At 46.0% G+C, this 23,362-nt stretch overlaps 1 protein-coding gene across 2 annotated transcripts in view; it reads right to left on the bottom strand.

Annotated features, from left to right (window-relative positions):
• The window catches only part of ARID4B (AT-rich interaction domain 4B), a 375,127-nt gene that overhangs the window by 226,914 nt on the left and 124,851 nt on the right, over positions 1-23,362 (bottom strand). For both annotated transcript variants that reach the window (XM_063917566.1, XM_063917567.1), the window contains exons 3-6: positions 21,398-21,508; positions 19,963-20,028; positions 5,844-5,934; positions 5,641-5,720 (exon numbers count right to left, since the gene is read on the bottom strand). In XM_063917566.1, coding sequence (XP_063773636.1) covers positions 5,641-5,720; positions 5,844-5,934; positions 19,963-20,028; positions 21,398-21,508 — 348 coding nt within the window. The remainder of the gene's footprint in view (positions 1-5,640; positions 5,721-5,843; positions 5,935-19,962; positions 20,029-21,397; positions 21,509-23,362) is intronic.

Here is a 23,362-nt window from a genome sequence, read left to right as displayed (position 1 = left end):
TTCCTGATTCTAGCCGTTCTGGTCACATAAATCTTCAAAGCTCTGACTACATCCAGGGACTCGGAATCCTCCAAGTCCCATGTAGCCACAGGCACGACAATAGGTTGGTTCACATGAAAAGAGGAGACCACTTTTGGCAGAAAGTGAGGGCGAGTCCTCAACTCTGCCCTATCCACGTGAAAAACCAAGTATGGGCTTTTATGTGATAAAGCCGCCAATTCGGAAACATGTCTTGCCAAAGCTAACGCCAACAACATGACCACTTTCCACGTGAGGTATTTCAACTCCACAGTTTTGAGTGGTTCAAACCAAGGTGACTTGAGGAACCGTAACACCACGTTAAGATCCCAAGGCGCCACCGGAAGCACAAAAGGAGGCTGAATATGCAGCACTCCCTTCACAAAAATCTGTACTTCAGGATTAGAGACCAATTCTCTTTGAAAGAAAATGGATAAGGCCGAAATTTGGACCTTTATGGACCCTAATTTTAGGCCCAAAGTCACTCCTGTTTGAAGGAAGTGAAGTAGACGGCCCAAATGGAACTCCTCCGTAGGAGCAGCTCTGGCCTCACACCAAGAAACATATTTTCGCCATATACGGTGATAATGTTTTAACGTCACGTCTTTCCTAGCCTTGATCAGGGTAGGAATGACCTCCTCCGGAATCCCTTTTTCCACTAGGATCCGGCGTTCAAGCCGTCAAACGCAGCCGCGGTAAGTCTTGGAACAGACAGGGCCCCTGCCGCAGCAGGTCCTGCCTTAGAGGAAGAGGCCACGGATCCCCTGCGAGCAATTCTTGCAGCTCCGGATACCAAGTCCTCAGTGGCCAATCTGGAACAATGAGTATTGTTCTGACCCTGCTTCTTCTATTATTCTCAACACCATGGGTATGAGAGGAAGAGGAGGAAACACATAGACCGATCTGAACACCCAAGGTGTCACCAGAGCGTCTACCGCTACCGCCTGAGGGTCCCTTGACCTGGCGCAATACCGCTTTAGCTTTTTGTTGAGACGGGATGCCATCATGTCGATTTGAGGCAGTCCCCAACGATCCGTGATCTGTGCGAAGACTTCTTGATGAAGTCCCCACTCTCCTGGATGCAGGTCGTGCCTGCTGAGGAAGTCCGCCTCCCAGTTGTCCACCCCCGGGATGAACACAGCTGACAGCGCGTTTACATGGCCTTCCGCCCAGCGTAGAATCCTGGTCGCTTCTGCCATGGCCATTCTGCTCCGTGTTCCGCCTTGGCGGTTTATATGAGCCACTGCCGTGACATTGTCTGACTGAATCAGAACCGGTTTTCTCTGAAGCAATGCCTCCGCTTGACGCAGGGCGTTGTATATGGCCCTCAACTCCAGGACTTTGATGTGGAGACAAGACTCTAGGCTTGACCAGAGACCTTGGAAATTTCTTCCCAGTGTCACTGCTCCCCAGCCTCGGAGGCTTGCGTCCGTGGTCACCAGGACCCAGTCCTGAATGCCGAACCTGCGACCTTCTAGTAGGTGAGCACTGTTCAGCCACCACAGGAGAGATACCCTGGTCCTGGGAGACAGTGTGATCTTTTGATGCATTTGTAAATGGGACCTGGACCACTTGTCCAAAAGGTCCTATTGGAAGGTCCTCGCATGGATCCTGCCGAAAGGGATGGCCTCATAGGAAGCCACCATCTTCCCCAGGACCCGCGTGCAATGATGCACTGAAACCTTTTTTGGTTTTAATAGGTTACTGACCATGGTTATGAGTTCCTGAACCTTTTCGATCGGAAGAAAAACCTTTTTCTGGTCTGTGTCTAGAATCAGCCCCAAAAGGTCAGACGCGTTGTAGGGACTAGCTGGGACTTCGGTATATTGGGAATCCATCCGTGTGACTGCAATGTCTTCATGGACAGAGACACGCTGTCCAGCAACCTCTCCCGAGATCTCGCCTTTATGAGGAGATCGTCCAAGTATGGGATAATTGTGACCCCCTGCCTGCGCAGGAGCACCATCATTTTCGCCATTACCTTGGTGAAAATTCTCGGGGCCGTGGAAAGCCCAAACGGCAACGTCTGAAATTGGTAGTGGCAGTCCTGCACTGCAAATCTCAGGAACGCCTGATGCGGGGGGAATATCGGAACATGAAGGTAAGCATCCTTTATGTCCAGGGACACCATCCAATCCCCCCCCTCCAGGCTGGCGATGACCACCCTGAGTGATTCCATTTTGAACTTGAACCTCTTCAAGTACAGGTTCAGAGATTTCAGGTTTAAAATGGGTCTGACCGAACCGTCCGGTTTCGGGACCACAAACAGGGTTGAGTAATATCCCTCTCCTTGCTGGAGATGAGGAACTGTGACAATCACCTGTTGAATATACAATTTTTGGATTGCTGTCAACACTAGCTCCCTCTCTGACTGGGAAGCCGGCAGAGCCGATTTGAAAAATCAGCGAGGAGGCAAGTCTTCGAATTCCAGCCTGTATCCCTGGGAAACAATCTCTAATGTCCAGGGATCCACCTGCGAGTGAACCCAGACGTGGCTGAAAAATCGAAGACGAGCCCCCACCAGATCTGCCTCCCCCCGGAAAGCCCCAGCGTCATGCGGTGGACTTTGCAGACGCGGGGGAGGACTTCTGCTCTTGGGAACTAGCTGTGTGCAGCTTTTTTCCCCTGCCTTTCCCTCTGGCAACAAAGGATGATCCACGTACCTTCTTGTTTTTATTGGAACGAAAGGACTGCATTTGATAATGAGGTGCCTTTTTTGTATGTTGCGGGGGGGACATAAGGTAAGAAATTTGACTTACCAGCCGTAGCGACAAGATCCGAGAGGCCGTCTCCAAACAACTCCACCCCCTTGTAAGGCAAGGACTCCATATGTCGCTTTGAATCGGCATCTCCCGTCCACTGTCGTGTCCACAAGAGCCGCCTAGCAGAAATAGACATAGCATTTATTCAGGAGCTTAATAAACAAATGTCTCTCTGAGCATCCCTCATATACAAGGCAGCATCTCTGATATGCTCTATGGTCATTTGAATGGCGTCCCTATCTAAGGTGTCAATTTCCGTAGATAAGGAATCTGCCCATGCTACAACCGCACTACAAACCCAGGCCGACGCCATAGCCCAGAGGTTCTCAAACTTGGTCCTCGGGGGCACACAAAGTGCATGTTTTGCAGGTCTCCTCACAGAATCGCAAGTGAAATAATTAGCTCCACCTGTGGACCTTTTAAAATGTGTCAGTGAGTAATTAATACACCTGTGCACCTGCTGGGTTACCTGCAAAACATGCACTGTGTGTGCCCCCGAGGACCGAGTTTGAGAACCTCTGCCATAGCCGGTCGAGCAATAGTACCGGAATGATTGTAAATGTGCTTTAAGGTAATTTCCTGCCTGCGATCAGCAGGTTCCTTGAGGGAAGCCGTATCCTGAGAAGGCAGTGCCACCTTTTTGGACAAACGTGTCAGCGCCTTGTCAACTTTTGGCGAAGATTCCCAGCGTATCCTATCAGTTTGTGGAAAAGGATACGCCATGAGAATCCTTTTGGGAACTTGTGGTCTCCTATCCGGAGATTCCCAAGCCTTTTCGCACAAGTCACTTAATTCAAATGAGGATGGGAAAGTGACTTCAGGCTTTTTCCCTTTATACATGTGTACCCTCGTGTCAGGGACAGGGGGTTCCTCAGTAATATGCAAAACCTCTTTAATGGCCATAATCATGTACCGTATACCCTTAGCCACCTTTGGCTGTAATTTTGCATCTTCATAGTCGACACTAGAGTCAGTATCTGTGTCGGTATCTGTGTCATCGATCTGGGATATGGTGCGCTTCTGAGACCCCGAAGGACCTGGCGCCCCAGGGACAGGCATGGACTGGCTACCTGACTGATCCCTAGCTTCTGTTTTGTCTAATCTTTTATGCAATAGATTGACATTTACATTCAAGACATTCAGCATATCCACCCATTCCGGTGTCGGCGTTGCCGACGGCGACCTGACATTCAAGCACTCCACCTCCACATTAAGCAAGCCTTCCTCGTCAAATATGTCGACACACGCGTACCGACACACTTCACACACACACAGGGAACCCCTGAAGACAGTATCCCTGTCAAGGCCCTTTGGAGAGATAGAGAGAGAGTATGCCAGCACACACCCCAGCGCAATAACCCTGGAGACCAACACAAATTGTTTTTCCCCAGCAGCGCTGTATAATATGTAAACCGCCAATTATGTGCCCCCCCCCCCCCCCCCACTCTCTTTTAAGCACCCTTTCACCGTGTGTAAGCAGGGGAGAGTCTGGGGAGCTTCCTCTCAGCAGTGCTGTGGAGAGAAAATGGCGCTGGTGAGTGCTGAGGGAGAAGCCCCGCCCCCTCGGCGGCGGGCTTCTGTCCCGCTCAAACTTAGTGAAATATGGCGGGGGCTCTTTTATATACATGTACAGAGCCCATCTGTACATGTATACATTCTTTATGCCATGCAGAGGTTTATACTGCCGCCCAGGGCGCCCCCCCCTGCGTCCTGCACCCTTACAGTGACCGGAGTATGTGAGGTGTATGGGAGCAATGACGCACAGCTGCAGTGCTGTACGTTACCTCAGTGAAGCTGAAGGCTTCTGCCGCCTGACGACTTCTGTCTTCTGTACTTCTAGCTCTGTGAGGAGAACGGCAGCGCGGCTCCAGGGGTGGACGCCCAGCAAGAACCTGCGTTCACCCCCTCTGGAGCTAATGGTGTCCAGTAGCCGAGGAAGCAGAGCCTATCTTTGACAAGAAGTCTGCTCCTCTCTCCTCAGTCCCACGATGCAGGGAGCCTGTTGCCAGCAGTGCTCCCTGTGAAAAAGTAAAATGTAGAAAGAAAAAATCCAAACAAAAATGCTTCTAGGCAGAGAACTCTGGAGAGCTCTCTGCAGTGCACCCATCTTGCTCTGGGCACATTGTAAAACTGAGGTCTGGAGGAGGGGCATAGAGGGAGGAGCCAGTGCACACCCAGAGTCCAAAGCTTTCTTAAAGTGCCTTATCTCCTGCGGAGCCCGTCTATTCCCCATGGTCCTTACGGAGTCCCAGCATCCTCAAGGACGTTAGAGAAATAAAGCATAAAATAAATATGAAGAAAAACTCTGGAGCCCTCCAGAGATGTGACCGGCTCTGAGGACACATTTTTTTAAACTGAGCTGAGGGAGGGGGCATAAAGGGGAGGAGCCAGCACAGAGACAGTTGAAGATTTCTTAAAGTGCACCGCCTCCAGCGGACCCATCTATACCCCATTATAATAAGCATTCCCCAGTATCCCCAATGGATGCAAGAAAAATGTGTATTTTCCGTAACACATGGTTTGATCTATTTTACTTTCTATATAGTGTGTAGGTAGTATGCTTATCAATATTAATTTTGCACTTGTATCCATAAAGCTTACTACAAAACACAGTAAGCACCTGGACTGCTTCTGGTTCTCAGAATAATGTTTTCCATATCTAGCATCATCATGTCTAAAATCTACAGTATTAAACCACATTTAAAAACTGCACTTGTCTTTCCTATGCTATACCCTGCATTTATCACTATATTGTTCACACTGAAAGATATATAGCTATATTGTCCGTATGTATGACTTTTTTATTTTCTTGTTTATGGATTTCATAACTTAATTGGTTCAAGTGTCATGCTATACTTACTTCACTCTCTGCAAAATGTCGCTCTCCCTTTAAGCAGAGGGATGATCTTCTTAGAGTCTTTTCATCTCCATCATCAAACACTATAGTACAAAACAAATTCTCAAGTTTACTGAGCTTTCATATATTATTTTCTTCACAAAATTGAACATTTAAAACAAAAAAAATTAATAATAACATGCAGATATGAAAACTACTAAACTTACCTACTGTGTACCAACTTGCATCAGTTAATTTATTGATAACAGCTTCTTGATAAGTTCCATCTGGACTTTTTATTTCTACTACAGCTCCGATCTGTTTTAAAAGAAACAAAAGAATTGTTCAATTTGAAAATGAAACTGCATAGTAATGTAAATAAAGATTACCAGTACACAACTCAAAGCACATTTTAAACGAATATATTGTATAAAAAATTAATTGGTCTGTGTTTGTTTGTTTGTTTGTTTTGTTATATTCACCCCTTCACAGATTGTGATGAAAGCAATGCGAGGTGGTCCAGTTGGAACATGGCCAGGTTTTAGTGGGGTTGAGGTCCCTGGTCAGAACTCCTGTCAGTGTTCACCAGGCAAAACTTTGAAACATGAGCCTCTTCTGGGCCTTCCACTGGATGGATTGGATGAAAACTTCAGAGTGATAAAATTGAGTCCAAGAAGACATACTAAAGGGTTGAGGTCTTTGTTGGACCTCCCGTTTTTGTATGCGGACAGAATTTTGACAAAGGGCAGCCACCTCATGGGAGTGTTGGAAGAGCTGCAAGCTGGTCATTTTTTTTAAATGTTGACAGTTACACCTGGGTAATGCAGGCTACTTTAGCTAGTTAAAAAAATTGGATTTTAGTACCTACTGAAAAATAATTTTCTCGGATTCCACAGGGGACACTGTAGCTTACGCATGGGAGAGAGGCTTGGGTTGCTGGGAGATGGGACATGTTAATTTATAGATGTGTAGCTCCTCCTCCTATAGTACCCATCATCTCCCAGTTAGAAAAATGTAGACCAAAAGGAGATGGAACATAGAAAGGATGAAAGACAAACAGGTCAAATTCCAAAAATAAGATTTTAAACCTACCGGTAAATCTTTTTCTCGTAGTCCGTAGAGGATGCTGGGGGCTCCGTAAGGACCATGGGGATAGACGGGCTCCGCAGGAGACATGGGCACTTTAAGAAAGACTTTAGGTATGGGTGTGCACTGGCTCCTCCCTCTATGCCCCTCCTCCAGACCTCAGTTAGAGAAACTGTGCCCAGAGGAGACGGACAGTACGAGGAAAGGATTTTTGTTAAACCAAGGGCAAGATACATACCAGCCCACACCATTCACACCGTATAACTTGAGATAAACAAACCAGTTAACAGTATTAAAAAACAACATAGCATCAGTCGGAGACCGATGAAAACAATTAACATAACCCTTATGTAAGCAAAACTATATACAAGTCTTGCAGAAGTAGTCCGCACTTGGGACAGGCGCCCAGCATCCTCTACGGACTACGAGAAAAAGATTTACCGGTAGGTTTAAAATCTTATTTTCTCTTATGTCCTAGAGGATGCTGGGGACTCCGTAAAGACAATGGGGATTATACCAAAGCTCCCAAACGGGCGGGAGAGTGCGGATGACTCTGCAGCACTGATTGAGCAAACAGGAGGTCCTCCTCAGCCAGGGTATCAAACTTATAGAACTTTGCAAAGATGTTTGAACCCAACCAAGTAGCAGCTCGGCACAGCTGTAGTGCAGAGACCCCTCGGGCAGCCGCCCGAGACGAGCCCATCTTCCTAGTGGAATGGGCCTTGACCAATTTTGGTAACGGCAATCCAGCCGTCGCATGCGCCTGCTGAATCGTGTTACAGATCCAGCGAGCAATAGTCTGCTTTGAAGCAGGAGCGCCAACCTTGTTTTTCTGACTCTAGCCGTTCTGGCCACGTAAATTTTCAAAGCCCTGACCACATCAAGGTACTCGGAATCCTCCAAGTCTCGTGTAGCCACAGGCACCACAATAGGTTGGTTCATATGAAAAGATGACGCCACCTTAGGCAAAAATTGAGGACGGGTCCGCAATTCCGCTCTATCCATATGGAAAACTAGATAGGGGCTTTTATGAGACAAAGCCGCCAATTCCGACACTCGCCTAGCCGAAGCCAAGGCCAACAACATGACTACTTTCCAATTGAGAAATTTTAACTCCACCGGTTTAAGTAGTTCAAACCAGTGCGACTTAAGGAAACTCAACACCACGTTAAGGTCCCAAGGCGCCACCGGAGGTACAAAAGGAGGCCGAATATGCAGCACTTCCTTCACAAAAGTCTGTACTTCTGGGAGAGAAGCCAATTCTTTTTTGAAAGAAAATGGATAAGGCCGAAATCTGAACCTTAATGGAGCCTAATTTTAGGCCCAAATTCACTCCAGTTTGTAGGAAGTGAAGGAACGGCCCAGATGGAAATCTTCCGTAGGAGTATTCCTGGCCTCACACCAAGAAACATATTTTCGCCATATATGGTGATAATGTGTAGCTGTCACGTCCTTCCTAGCCTTTATCAGAGTAGGAATGACCTCATCCGGAATGCCCTTTTCCGCTAGGATCCGGCGTAAAACCGCCATGCCGTCAAACGCAGCCGCGGTAAGTCTTGGAACAGACAGGGCCCCTGATGCAACAGGTCCCGTCTTAGAGGAAGAGGCCACATATCTTCTGTGAGCATCTCCTGCAGATCCGGATACCAGGCCCTTCGTGGTCAATCTGGAACAATGAGAATTGTCTGTACTCCTCTTTTTCTTATTATTCTCAACACCTTTGGGATGAGAGGAAGAGGAGGAAACACATAGACCGACTGGAACACCCACGGTGTCACTAGGGCGTCCACAGCTACCGCCTGAGTGTCTCTTGACCTGGCGCAATACCTCTGCAGCTTTTTGTTGAGGCGGGACGCCATCATGTCTATCTGGGCAGTCCCCACTGGCTTGCAATCCGTGCGAAGACTTCCTGATGAAGTCCCCCACTCCTGGATGCAAGTCGTGTCTGCTGAGGAAGTCTGTTTCCCAGTTGTCCACACCCGGAATGAACACTGCTAACAATGCGCTTACATGATTTTCCGCCCAGCGAAGAATCCTGGTGGCTTCCGCCATTGCCACTCTGCTCCTTGTGCCGCCTGGCGGTTTACATGAGCCACTGCGGTGATGTTGTCGGACGGGATCAGAACTGGTAAGTCGCGAGGCAAGGTCTCCGCTTAACGAAGGGCGTTGTATATGGCCCTCAGCTCCAGGACGTTGATGTGAAGACAAGTCTCTTGACTTGACCAAAGACCCTGGAAGTTTCTTCCTTGTGTGACTGCTCCCCAACCTCGGAGGCTCGCGTCCGTGGTCACCAGAACCCAGTCCTGAATGCCGAACCTGCGACCCGCTAGAAGGTGAGCACTCTGCAGCCACCACAGGAAAGATACCCTGGCCCTGGGGGACAGGGTGATCAACTGATGAATCTGTAGATGTGAACCGGACCACTTGTCCAGTAGGTCCCATTGGAAGGTCCTCGCATGGAACCTGCCGAATGGAATGGCCTCGTAAGATGCCACCATCTTTCCCAGGACTCGAGTGCAGTGATGCACTGACACCTGTTTTGGTTTCAATAGGTTCCTGACCAGAGTCATGAGTTCTTGAGCCTTTTCCATTGGAAGATAAACCCTTTTCTGGTCCGTATCCAGAATCATGCCCAAGAAGGTCAGAAGGTCCCAAGAAGGTCGTAGGAACCAGCTGCGACTTCGGGATATTGAGAATCCAGCCGTGTTGCTGTAACACCTTCAGTGAAAGTGACACGCTGTTCAGTAACTGCTCTCGTGATGTCGCTTTTATGAGGAGATCGTCCAAGTACGGGATAATTGTGACTCCCTGCTTGCGCAGGAGCACCATCATTTCCGTCATTACCTTGGTGAAAATTCTCAGGGCCGTGGAAAGCCCAAACGGCAACGTCTGAAATTGGTAATGACAATCCTGTACCGCAAATCTCAGATACGCCTGATGAGGTGGATATATGGGAACATGAAGGTATGCATCCTTTATGTCCAGAGATACCATAAAATCCCCCCCTTCCAGGCTGGCGATGACCGCCCTGAGCGATTCCATCTTGAACTTGAACCTTTTCAAGTATAGGTTCAGGGATTTTAAATTCAGAATGGGTCTGACCGAACCGTCCGGTTTCGGGACTACAAACAGGGTTGAGTAATATCCCCTCCCTTGTTGAAGTAGGGGTACCTTGACCACCACCGGGTCCATAGGACTTGTCTAGCAGAATTAGACATAGCGTTGATTCTAGAACCAAGTAGTGAGCATCTCTCATATATATGACAGCATCTTTTATATGTCCTAGGGTCAATAAGATGGTATCCTTATCCAGGGATTCAATTTCCGCTGATAAGGTATCTGTCCATGCTGCTACAGCGCTACACACCCAAGCCGACGCAATAGCCGGTCTGAGTAATGTACCCGAATGTGTGTAAATGGACTTCAAGGTAACCTCCTGCTTGCGATCAGCAGGATCCCTGAGGGTAGCCGTATCTTGGGATGGCAGCGCTACCTTTTTGGATAAGCGCGTCAACGCTTTGTCCCCCCTAGGGGAGGATTCCCACCATATCCTGTCCATTGGCGGGAAAGGATACGCCATAAGAATCCTTTTGGGAATCTGCAGTTTTTTGTCTGGAGATTCCCAAGCTTTTTCACATAACTCGTTCAGCTCATGTGAGGGAGGAAAGGTTACCTCAGGTTTCTTTCCCTTATACATGTGTACCCTCGTGTCAGGGACAGGGGGTTCCTCTGATATGCAAAACATCTTTTATTGCAATAATCATATATCGAATACATTTAGCCACTTTTGGCTAACTTCGCATCATCGTAGTCGACACTGGAGTCCGAATCCGTGTCGGTATCTGTGTCTATTTGGGATAGTTGGCGCTTTTGAGACCCCGAAGGTCCCTGCGACATAGGGACAGACATGGGTTGACTCCCTGGCTGTTCCCTAGCTTCCGCTTTGTCTAATCTTTTGTGCAATAAATTTACATTAGCACTTAAAACATTCCACATATACATCCAGTCAGGTGTCGGCGTTGTCAATGGAGACACCACATTCATTTGCTCCTCCTCCTCCTCCCCAGGAAAGCCTTCTACCTCAGACATGTCGACACACGCGTACCGACACACCACACACTCAGGGAATCCTCTTATCTGAAGACAGTTCCCCCACAAGGCCCTTTGGAGAGACAGAGAGAGAGTATGCCAGCACACACCCAGCGCTATATGACCCAGGAAAAAACACACAAAATGTTTCCCCAGATAGCGCTGTAATCTGTATATTGCGCCAATTATGTGCCCCCCCCTTCTTTAAAACCCTCTTTCACTGTGGATAAGCAGGGGAGAGTCCGGGGAGCTTCCTCTCAGCGCTGTGCTGTGGAGAAAATGGCGCTGGTGAGTGCTGAGGAAGAAGCCCCGCCCCCTCAGCGGCGGGCTTCTGTCCCGCTAAAATATATAAAAAACTGGCAGGGGCTCTTTATATATACAGTTCCCAGCCTGTGTATATATGTTTATTGCCAGAATTGAGGTTTATATTGCTGCCCAGGGCACCCCCCCTGCGCCCTGCACCCTTACAGTGACTGCCGTTTGTGTGTGCTGTGTGGGAGCAATGGCACACAGCTTTACTGCTGTGCGTTACATCAGTGAAGATCTGAAGTCTTCTGCCGCCTCTGAAGTCTTCTTTCTTCTCTTACTCACCCGGCTTCTATCTTCCGGCTCTGCGAGGAGGACGGCGGCGCGGCTCTGGGACGGACGGCGAGGGTGAGACCTGCGTACCGATCCCTCTGGAGCTAATGGTGTCCAGTAACCTAAGAAGCAGAGCCTTGAAACTCACAGAAGTAGGTCTGCTTCTCTCTCCTCAGTCCCTCGATGCAGGGAGTCTGTTGCCAGCAGGCTCCCTGAAAATAACAAACCCTTAACAAATATATTTTCTTTTAGGAAACTCAGGAGAGCTCCCTGTAATGCACCCAGTCTCCTCTGGGCACAGTAGTGAACTGAGGTCTGGAGGAGGGGCATAGAGGGAGGAGCCAGTGCACACCCATACCTAAAGTCTTTCTTAAAGTGCCCATGTCTCCTGCGGAGCCCGTCTATCCCCATGCATCCTCTAGGACGTAAGAGAAAACCATCTACAAGAAGCAGGTGAGACACCTGTGGAGGCCGTCCCCTGTAGAATCAGAGAAAAGGATTTACCAGTAGGTACCAAAATCCCATTATCTCTTTCATTCACTAGGGGACACTGGGGTTTACACTGGGGACGTCCCAAAGTTTTTCCCCAGGGCGTGAGAGCTCTGAGGAACCTGCAGCACTAATTGGCCAAAACGAGAAGCCGAAACAGCAAACATGTCCTAGCGATAAAACTTAATAAAAGGTATTAGACGAAGACCAAGTGTCCGCCCGGCAAAGTTGTAGAGTAGAAGCACACCTACGTGCCGCCTAAGATGTACCCATCATCTGGTGGGAAGGTAGTCGGCCTAGCGACATAAATGTGCGAGGCTCGTACTACATCCAGAGTAGCGGAATGTCCAAAACCCTATCAAAGGGCCGGCAACACAATTGGCTGATGTATGCGAAAAGCTGACACAACCTTTGGCAAAAACGCAACCTGAGTACGAAGGTCCGCTCTGTCCCCATGGAACACAAGAAATGGAGGTTTGCACAACAGTGCACACAATTTGGATATGCGGTGAGCAGACGCCAGTGCCAATAAAAGAACAGTCTTTTAGGTGAGAAACCTAATGTCCAGCTCTTCCAAATGTGGAGGACTAAAGAATGAAAACACCAAGGTCAGATCCCATGGTGCTGTAGGCGGAACAAAAGAAGGCTGAAGTCTGAGCGCTCCCTGGAGAAACGTCTGCTCTTCCAGAAGAAGGGCCAGACGATGTTGGAAAAAAAATCTGGAAAGATGTGGGATTTGTCGACCCTGACACCAGGAAACATAAGAGCGCCAGATGCGGTGATAATGAGCCACTGTGACCAGTTTTATGGCCCGTAACATGGTAGGGATGAGGGAAACCGAAATACCCCCAAGTCTTAGGATAGCGGTTTCAACAGCCACTTGTCAAATGCAGCTGCATCAAGTTGGGGTGGAGAAATGAACCTTCCCGTAGAAGGTCTGTCCTGAGCGGCAGAGGCCACCGTTAGTCTTCCAGAAGGAGTTGAAAATCCAAGAACCAGCTTCTCCGAGGCAAGTCTGGTGCTACCAGAATGACCCTGACGGACTTGCGTTTTCTGCATTTTAGAACGCGAGGAAAAAGCAGAATGGGTGGAAACTGGTACCCCAGACTGAAATTCCAAGAAGTCGTGAGTGCATCCACTGCTTCTGCTGCTGGATCCCTTGTTCTGGAAACGTACTGTGGTAGTTGAAGATTCAACCGTGACACCGATTTGAGGACATCCACACCTTTGAACAAGACTCTGGAACACCTCCGGATGTAGTGTCCACTCTCCCGGATGAATTTCCTGGCGACTGAGATAATCCGCTTCAAATTGTCGACTCCTGGGATGAACACGGTGGACAGAATCACTCGATTTGTCTCTGAACATTTCATGTACGCAACAGCCGTTGCATTGTCAGATTGTACATGAACAGGACGAGTCCGAAGAAATTGGTAAGCTGCCGTCAGCACGTTGTAGATTGCCCTGATCTGGAGAACATTTATGGGTAACCGGCTTTCCTGGGTCGACCACATTCCCTGAAAGTGATATTCCAGGACTACTGCAACCCAACCTTGGAGACTCGCGTCTGTCAGAATAGTCCAATTCCACATTTCGAAACGACGTCCCGCCACCAGGTTGCTGATTTGGAGCCATCTGAGAAGGGACCATATTGTCCGAAGAGATAAGTGTGTAGGTGTAGTTGGAGATGAAAGCCTGACCATTGAGCCAGAAGATCCAGATGGAATGGTCTAGAGTGGAAATGGCCCAGTTATAGTGCATCGAAGGACGCCACCATCTTCCCCAACAGTCAGATACAAAAGGTTTAACAATACTCATTTCGGTTGTAAGACCAACTGGACCATCCGACGGATGTCCTGGGCTTCGTCCATTGGTAGGATGACTCTCTGTAGATTCGGGTCGAGAATCAACCACAGAAAACGAAGCTGCTGAGTCGGGGTCAACGGAGATTTGTCGAAGTTGATGAGCCATCTATGACGTATTAGGGGCCGGTATTGTCAACGATGCATGTTCCAGAAGAGTCACCCACACTGGTACCTTGATTAACATCTCATCCAAATAAGAAACAATGGTTACACCCAAAGACCGTAGATAGGCGATCACAGACATGATTTTGGTTGAAGATTTGGGGCGCCAATGATAATCCGAACGGCAGTGCTCAAAACTGATCATGTACCTGCAAAATGGCAAAAACCGCAGGCAGGCCTGATGCGGCTTCCAAATGGGTATGTGCAGGTACACATCCTTTGTATCTGAATGGACTACATCCTGAAACGATAAAACTTCAGTTACTCATGTAAGGACTTCAAGTTTTGAACCGGTCTGACAGATCCGTCCGGTTTGAGAACCACGAAGAGGATTGAGTAGAATCCTCGACATCTCTGATGCAATGGGACTGGTATCAATACCCATGATACAAGAAGGGATTGAATGGTAGTCTGTAGCACAGCTGCCTTGTCTGGGGACGGTGGAAGTTCCGTTGTAAAGAATCAGTCTGGAGGGAAAACTGAGAAATCTATTCTGTACCCTGACGACACCAAACGGTGAATCCAAGGATCCGAAGAGGAGTGCGTCCAAATCCGATGGAATGTCAGTAGATACGCACCCACCTGTGGAGTCCCCAGGTGGGATAGTAACCCATCATGCCACTTGTTTTTTGTTCGCCTTGGTCTCTGGGCGACGCACAGCTGTGTGTGGACGACCTCTGGCTCTGCCACCCCTGTTCTGGGAAGAAAAGTCTCTACCTCTGCCACAAAAGAACTGTGGAGGTCGACAGTACTGAAAAAAAGGGCCCATATAGGGGCGCCTGGCAGGCGGAGGTGCAGATGGTAAAAATGTGGATTTGCTCCTGGTAGCTTGAGAAATCCATTTGTCCAACTCCGGTCCAAACAAAATATCAATTGTAAATGGGAGTGCTTCAGCTGACTTTTTAGATTCAGTATCCGAATACCAAGATCGAAGCCTCAAAGTACACCTTGCGGAAATGGCAAAAGCAGAAATTTTAGAACCAATTAGACTGATGTCTTTGGCGGCCGTAGCTAAGTAACCTGCTGATTCACGTATGTTTTCAACAATGATGCTCAGGTCAGACTAGGGACACCGGAGTCCAGCCCATTGCTCAGTTCCTCCACCCACTTGACAATGGCAGGTTAACCCATGCACTTACCAGAGTGGGCCTGAGCTGGACCCCCGCGGCAGAGTAAATGGACTTAAGAGTAGCCTCAAGTCTGCGGTCAGATGCGTCCTTAGGAGAGGTGGCTCCCGGTACAGGCAAAGTCGTCTTCTTGGACAGTCTAGATACGGACGCATCCACTGGCGGCGGATTCTCCCATTTACCTGTCATGGACACCTGAAAAGGACAGTGAGAGAGAAATTTCCTCGGTATCTGGAAATGGTTGTCTGGCTGTTTCCATGCCGTTTCCAGGTGGTCATGTAATTGTTGAGAAAAAGGAAAGACCACCGCCGACTGCTGTTGTTCTCCAAACTACTGGAATTCTTTTGGTTCAGGTACAGGATCCTCTGGAAAATTGAGTACCTTTTTTACTGCCAGAATCAAAGGTTCTACACCATGAGCACCAGAGTCCGTATCTTGTACCGATTCCTCCAGAACTTCCTCCCATTCGCCTTCCTCCACGTAGTCGTGTTGGTGGTGTTCCTCGTCTGACTCGTCAGACTGAAGAACCACAGAAAGCGGGCGTTTCTGCCAAAGGGGAGAATTAGCGGGTCTGCTAGAAAACCCGATAACTGTAACTAAAGCCTCCATGGACTTTGCTAAGTCCTTAGCCCAGGCCGGTTCTGACTTACGGGACTAGGACAATTCTGCCGATAAAGCCCCCATGGAACCGGACAGAACTCACCCCCACGGTGGAGTGTTAGGAACATAATCAGACTTGTGTGATTCCGACATAACTCTACCTTGTGCAAGTTGTGTTCTACCTTGTGGATTTGAAAGAGTAAATTTAGAGTTGCACGGAGTACAGGAAAAGAGCTTCCGAGAAGCCTTTGTGTTTGACCTGCTCGTCATGCTTTAGAATACACTTCACAGGTAAATAGTACACACAGACACACGTGACAGGTGTTATAGTGCTTAGAAAACAGAGACTAGAAAATGATTCCCTGTCTCCGCAAACCAGCCCAACACCCCAGCGTACTCACGACCTTTAGAATGAGGGATGTTTATAGTTGGTAGGAGACATGACACTTCAGCTTTGTATAAGCAGCTGTATTGGTTCTGTCTCTGCTGTCCTGTTAGTTTGCAGACTTTCACTTGTGCTCAGGGACCTAAGGGCTGTTCACAGTTGGTAGGAGACACGACACTGCAGCATTGTAGTAAAAGCTGGGTTGGCCCTTTTCTATGGTCTCATAATGTGATGTAGGTTTCACAAATACCATATGCAGTTTTCTCAGGATAAGAGTATACTGCCTTATAGTGAGAACAAGAATGGTCTCTATGTATTCACTGTCTGAAACAATAGCACAGATTACAGTCTCTTTCCTTGGGTAAATCAGCGTCTGCTTAGTAGCCTCCCTTGTTTAAGCACGGCAGAGGTATAGTCTATGCCCCACCATCCCCTTAATCATGTGTAATGGCCGCCAACGGAATCTGAGAGGGAACTCACCGTGTAAATCACTGTCATTTAGCGGTCCACTGACACAGGCTTATAGCACAGTGGCGTTATATCCTGACCGCCGGGAGCCTCCTTGTAATCACCACCGCAGTACCGGACTGGATCCATTAGCGAGAAACAGAGCGGTCAGAGCTTTTACCCATCTGACCGCTCTGCTTCCATACCAGCCCGTGGAGATGCTGACCGCTGGGATGATTAAGCGCAGCAGAGGCGGCATTAGCAGGGAGAAGGGAAGGCTTACTCACAATGCAGCTGATGTAGCGGTGGAGGAGTTAGCACCTTGAACTAGGTGCGGCAGCCATCCAGTGCAAGTATCGCAGTGGCTTTGTAGAGCCCTGGTAACCAGTGAGGCAGAATCACCCTGAGCCCTGCTGTAAGAACCAGCGGGGAAAGGTTGTTAAGATTAAATACATTAAAATGAAAGAAAAGAAGAAAGAGAAATGAAAAAATAAAAACAATACATAATAAAAGACTGGAGCTAGCTCCAGAGTGACCATGCTCCCTAGGCACATTTTTCTAACTGGGGGAGGAGCTACATATTTTTATAAATTAACACGTGCCATCTCCCAGCAACCCAAGTCTCTATCCCCAGCGTAAGCTCCAGTGTCCCCTAATGGATGAAAGAGAAAAATAGGCTGGAGCTATGTTGACATCCTCCTTGCATCATTAAGTCTGCATTGTTGGAGGTACCATCTAAATCTAAGGGAAATTTTTATATGTGGTTTGTAAACCACCACACATCAAAATAACTTTCAGATCCTGTAGTACGAATGGTCAAAACTTAAATAATCAGGTGTTTTGCAGTTCGTAAGTACCTAAATCACATGTATTCCAGGCCAAACCACATGCTATTGATGCCAATTGGGATGTATGTAAAACATCTGGTGTTCTCCTTTTCGTCTTATGCAAGTACAGAAATACTCAGCATTGGTAACAATCCAAGAAGCCCCCACCAAAAGTGAGGGCTACAGCTCAGCTCACAAGTGCTAGTCCCTTCATAGTTCTACTGGCCAGTAAGTACAAGGGTATTACTCTCAAAATATTGAGCACACTCTTGTGACATACTTGCCCTTGCTGTGCCACATAAGTATGCATTACAAGTGTTGCCCCAACCTACATAAAAAGTGCTTGCACCTTATCATATACTGTATACCAAGACAGATAGATTTCACTTATAGGAAACTATGCTTTCATTATACATTTGGGGACCATTAATGCAGTAGTAAAAAAATAATTTGACACCAGGGGACCCTCGTTTATGTATAAGCTATTGAGGCAAACTACTGTGTCCCTAATATTTATCTACAAAATTGCTGGGGGTTCAGATATTATTTTCAAAGTACTGTATTTACTATTTAATATAATGTGAGGGCACCAGTACTTATTATACTTACTTCTGAGTGCATTTCTAGATATTTTCTGTAAAACTGTGCCTAAGCTTTTTGTATTTTTTTTCATTTGCCCCTTCTCCTAGAGGACCAGGCCCAATGCTGATTAAACTATGTTTGTAGAAAATGTAAGGAAGGAGGTTTTCTTTCTTTTCTATTTTTATTTTTTATTTTTAAGTTTTAAAGTAGCTCAAACAGCATGTGTTTTTAGCTATCTTGCTTTTGACAACCATGTACCGTAATTCTAATTTATTTATTTTTTAACTAAGAAGCAGCTGGTAAATGGCTGCGTAACAATGGAACGGTTTGTAAACTTTCCATGTGTAAAAAAATCAGGATTACGGTTGTACATTTTGCAGTCTAAAATAAAGCGCTTTGATGTGTGGTTTGGTATATACTGGGTGAATTACAAACTTTAAATTGGAGCACCCATGATATTGGGAAGGCCACACTAGCCACCCCTTGGAAAATCTATGAGTCTGATTTTTTGACTTCCTGCTTTCCTTACATCATGATACTGCCCCTGTCATATGAAGCCCTGTCCTCATTTACCCAACTACAGAGTGGATAGGCCACAGCAGTGCTGTAGCTAAATACCCCTGACCCTCAGTGCAAAATCTGATTAAAGGAACTGCCTAAATGCAGAAGAACCATTCTAATGTGTTTGATGGTTATTTCTTACTTTGAATTCCTGCAGTAGTGTTCAGCTATGATATAAATTACACAGCCTCCTCAATTACTGATTGGCTACAGATAGTTCAATCCTAGCTCACTTCAAAAACAAGACACATACATATGTATAAAATATGAAAAAGGATAAGAAACAGGTGCATAAACACAAGACAAGCAAACCTTACCAGCAATATTCCCCAATTGATAATAAAAAAAATAATAATAATAATGAAGTAGTGATGTTTTTGTATTTCTACAGCAGTAGCACTCAATCTGGAGTGGGCACAAGTTTAAGACAGAAGCGCCAAAAAGGTGGCAGAAATGACCGTCTGAAAAAAGCATCACTGCTAATTAGCCGCATAACTACCCATCAGAATTGGGAGCTTCATTGTGTCACATGCATGCATATAGTAAAAACAATGCATGGGAAAAGGGAGATGAGGGTAGAGAAAGAAGCAGATAAGTGCGTCTAAGAAATGGGGAGAAATGAGTGTGGGGAGAATAAATGGAGCATGTTTAGAGCGAAAAAAGAATTTTTAAAGTGTGCACTGTTCTGTTTAATATGCACATTCAAGTACATACCTAGCAGCTGTTAGTTCAGTACAGCATAGTAAAGCACTTTGAGTCCAGCTAGGAGAAAAGTGCTATAAGAATTATTTTTTATTATTATTGTTTTTATTATTATTATCATTATTATTATTATTATTATTTGTAGGGAATAAGTCATTGTGAAACAGGTGGGCCTCCAATACTTTTAAAAGCATACAATGAAAAAGCTGGAAACTCCATGTTCTAGAGCATCCGCATATCAGCAAATGTAATGGGCCCTACACACTGCGTGATCCGCCGCCGAGCTGCCCAACGGCGGATACGGCCAACAGGCGACCCGGCGGCGGGGAGGCAGTGATGGGGGGAGTGAAGTTTCTTCACTCCCCCCGTCACCCGGCTCCATAAAAGTGCAGGCAAATATGGACAAGATCGTCCATATTGGCCTGCATGCAAAAGCGACGGGCACCAGCGATAAACGAGCGCGGGGCCGCGCATCGTTCATCACTGGTGCCGTCACACTGAAAGTTATGAACGGTATCTCGTTCATGAATGAACGAGATCGTTCATATCTTTCACTCCTATCGCCCAGTGTGTAGGGCCTATTAGCCATCTGACTTATGTGAGTTTTTACAAAAGACAACAAATGTGTTGGATGGACAACTGGGTGCACATGTCGATGTGCATTTTTTGTCCTTCAAACATGAGCCTTTATTATTGTGTGTGAAATTTAGAGATTTAAAAAAATTCACCCAGAAAAGGAAAAAATGCATTGCAGTGGTATAGCTCCAATAATTCTGCAAGTGATAAGCAAGCATAGGCTGCATTAAAGAAAATATAAATGAAAAAAAATTCAAGATCATAATTACCTTCAGTGGACCTTTAACATGATCATCCTGTACTTCCACTGTTGTTGCATCTCGTCGAAATGTTACCTAAGAAATAAATATTCAGGAATGAGTAAAGTAGCACACCTACAGTATAATGCAGCAAAAAAACAAGAGCAATAAATCAACAAAGAGTTAATGATGTGTTTATAAACATAACCAACTGATCTCAGTGCTCTGTGATCCTATCCAAGTATGGAGCTACCGCCCTGGAGACATTTAGCCAAAAAAACATCAATGTGACAGGCACAGTGGTTTTCAACAATCACTTTTCAATCTAGGACAAGCACCGCCTTAAAAGGGATTTTCCATTCAAAAAGAATCCTTTTAAAAGAGCAATTTTCAAAAGACCTCCTTTATTTTTTTCCTGAAATTTCACACTCTGACTTATAGCAGGCATTTGACACTAGTCACTTAGTAGGGCAGCTAGCCTAGAATTTACCAAGAAGTCCACAAAATGACATCAAGCCCAGTTAGCCTGTCAAAGAAAAAAAATTCAGTAAGTGCCCATGTGGGTTCCAAACAAGCATGTGAGCATGCAACAGTGTGTACGTGCTGCAGAGCACAGCAATTGGTAGCTGCTGCACTGATGCACGTTTGGACTTGGTAGCTTTAGGCAGGATTAGCAGCACAGTGCACACAGTAGAGATTCTATCATTCACGCTAACAATTACAAGGCTGGAGAACACTTGCTGTCTTGCTGAAGTACACAGCAGTCAGTCTTTTTGAAGAAAGTTATTGATAACTGTGAGCATAAACAAGCATTGATCTGCACAGAAAATATAACTACAATTACTTTTTCAAGATATTTTATATGTTGCGAAAATACATTTATATTGAAATCGGTCACACAGTACTGGTCTTCTCTGGATTTATCATAAGGCAGACCCAGATTTTTAAACAGTGATATTGAGTAAAGTCTGGGGGGGGTGGGGGACAAGATTAAGTAAACACAGTAGGTGTCACTGACAGTAATAATTAACCTTTTAATAAGAAAGCCCAACACAGAATGTGGCATCTTTTCATTTAAAAGGTAGTCCACTTTTGAAACCTCTGTTTAATATGGTGTCTTTCTTATTAGGAACTAACTACTGAGCGCTATGGAAAAGTTGCAGCACAGTATTGTACCTGGATTTAGATAAGGCGATCTGAAGCCCCTTACTTTCCTATTGGCTATACAGGGGATGGAGAGAGGGTCGAGATTGGATTGTTATATTAAGCAGGTCTTGTACATACCCGTTAATGAAGTGCTAACCGATACATTATAAATTAAGATCATTTGTACAAGCGAAGCTGAGGGTATTTTGGTACTCACTGTAGGGTATTAGTAGAGTAGAAATTAACCAACAGAAAGTAAAGAATAGGTTTGATTATGTAGGTGTGAAAACAGTGAAACATGTTTTAGTACACAGCATACCTTAACTTTAACAAGTCTTTTAGTTGCCTTTATTTTGGCTTCACAGAATGCCCCTCTGTATTTAGCACTGACATCTGTGCCAACCGATAGGAAAGGAGGTTCATCTAGAGACTAATAGAAGAAATAAAGATTCAACAATTCAGAAATTAAACAATTTTGTTTACAATAAGGATAACAGGCATAAAACAGAATACAACTCTTTACACTGGTAAAACTGTGGATGCTGAAGGAATATGTAAAACGACAAAACTAAAATATGGAGCTTCCTCTCTTTGACCTGTAATAAAACAAAACAAAACTTTTTCAAGTCGAATTGAGATGAGGGACCCAGAGGAGGAGGGGGGGGTGGGGGGCGGAGCCGCGGGGAGACCAGCGGGGACAGCCGCCGGCAGACGGAGGAGATCAGTACTACAGTAGCGTTGCAGGAGGATGTCACACAGCCGCCAGACCTCACGGCAGTGTCCACTCGGCTCCAGCAAGCATGACCTCACTTGCTGGAGCCGGGTGGAAGCTGCCGTGAGCGGAGCGGCTGTGTGACATCCTGTTGCAGCGCTGTGCTGTAGAGCTGATCTCCCCTATATGCCCGCGGATGTCCCCCGTCTCCCTGCGGCTCTCCCCCCTCTCCTCCTCTGGGTCCCACGTCTCAGTCCGACATTTTTTTATGTCGGACAGAGATGGTTGAAAAGGGGGCCAAAACCTGCCGTTTTGGCCCCGTTTTCGACACAAGCACATGGATCGGCAGCTATTCCACCGATCCACGTGCTTTTCGACAAGTCGAATACCTCAACTTGTCGAAAATATTGAATAGGTTGGAACCCCTTCCAACCTAAAAAAAAGTGGAAAACTGCCGTCTTTTCGACAGACGGCAGCTTTCGACGTCAAGTGAATATACCCCTTAGGAGGCAAGCTTATGCAGTGAAGGATACAAATAAATATATATATATATATATATATATATATATATATATATATATATATTTTACACACACACTTTCACTGAATCCCTGTTTGTTTGTGTGTATATGTACACAAACACGCACACAAACAGGGATTCAGTGAAAGTGGTAAGAAGCTGACAAGCGTGCCTTTATCCTGCTGTAACAGGTATGTCATGTACCCGGAAAGAAAAAAAATGTACATCGATTAATCTATTTTTACAATATGTGATTTATAGAGCAGTATTCAATTCAAGTCGCATTTCCCGACTTGTCAAATAAATGGCAATTTAAGGTCAAATACAGATTCGACCTATTTGATCAAAGTGATTAAAGTGCCGTTTATCCAACAAGTCAGAAAAGCACGTGGATCGGCGGCTTAAGCAGACGATCCACGTGTTTTATCAGATTTGCGGCCAAATCCGACAGGTTTTAGCTCCGTTTCCGACAATGTCAACCCGGCTTTGAATATGGAGATGTCGGATCCTTTCTTTCCATTCAAATGAATACACTCCATAGCCATGATCCTCTACTAGCTCATATAGGCTTTGTCCTTCATCAGTATCTTTGCTCCAATTTACATAAAACTGTTTCAATCTTAGCAGATTTCAAATGAAAGATTTATAACAAACCCACACAGAGCAGGCATATTATGGTAAAATTAAAGCTAAAAGGAAACAAAGTTATCGAACGTAAACAAAACACTTTAAATGCCATCTTATAAAAACTAATGCACTGTAAATTCACATCAGCCTAGTCACCAATCAGGTATATTGCAGAATAATAAACTGGATAGAATAGAAAGCAGGTTTATCAATCAAGGAACAGTTCAGATATGACATGGTTGAATGAATTCCAAAAATGAGGAGCACGTGTTTCTTCCCATATAACAAAACCAAGTGAAGTTTATGTTAATTGTACTTATTTTTGGAGCATATTGGCATAAATAATTTTATTGTTTCTATGTTCAGATATTTTAGAAGAGTAGCGGGAATTAAAGGACTAAAGTTGGATACACACCTGAACAGTG

Source organism: Pseudophryne corroboree, chromosome 4 (assembly GCF_028390025.1).
Source record: "Pseudophryne corroboree isolate aPseCor3 chromosome 4, aPseCor3.hap2, whole genome shotgun sequence".
In the NCBI taxonomy this organism is placed as follows: domain Eukaryota; kingdom Metazoa; phylum Chordata; class Amphibia; order Anura; family Myobatrachidae; genus Pseudophryne; species Pseudophryne corroboree.
The sequence above is the reverse complement of the archived record's forward strand: the minus strand, read 5'-3'. Positions and strand labels throughout refer to the sequence as shown.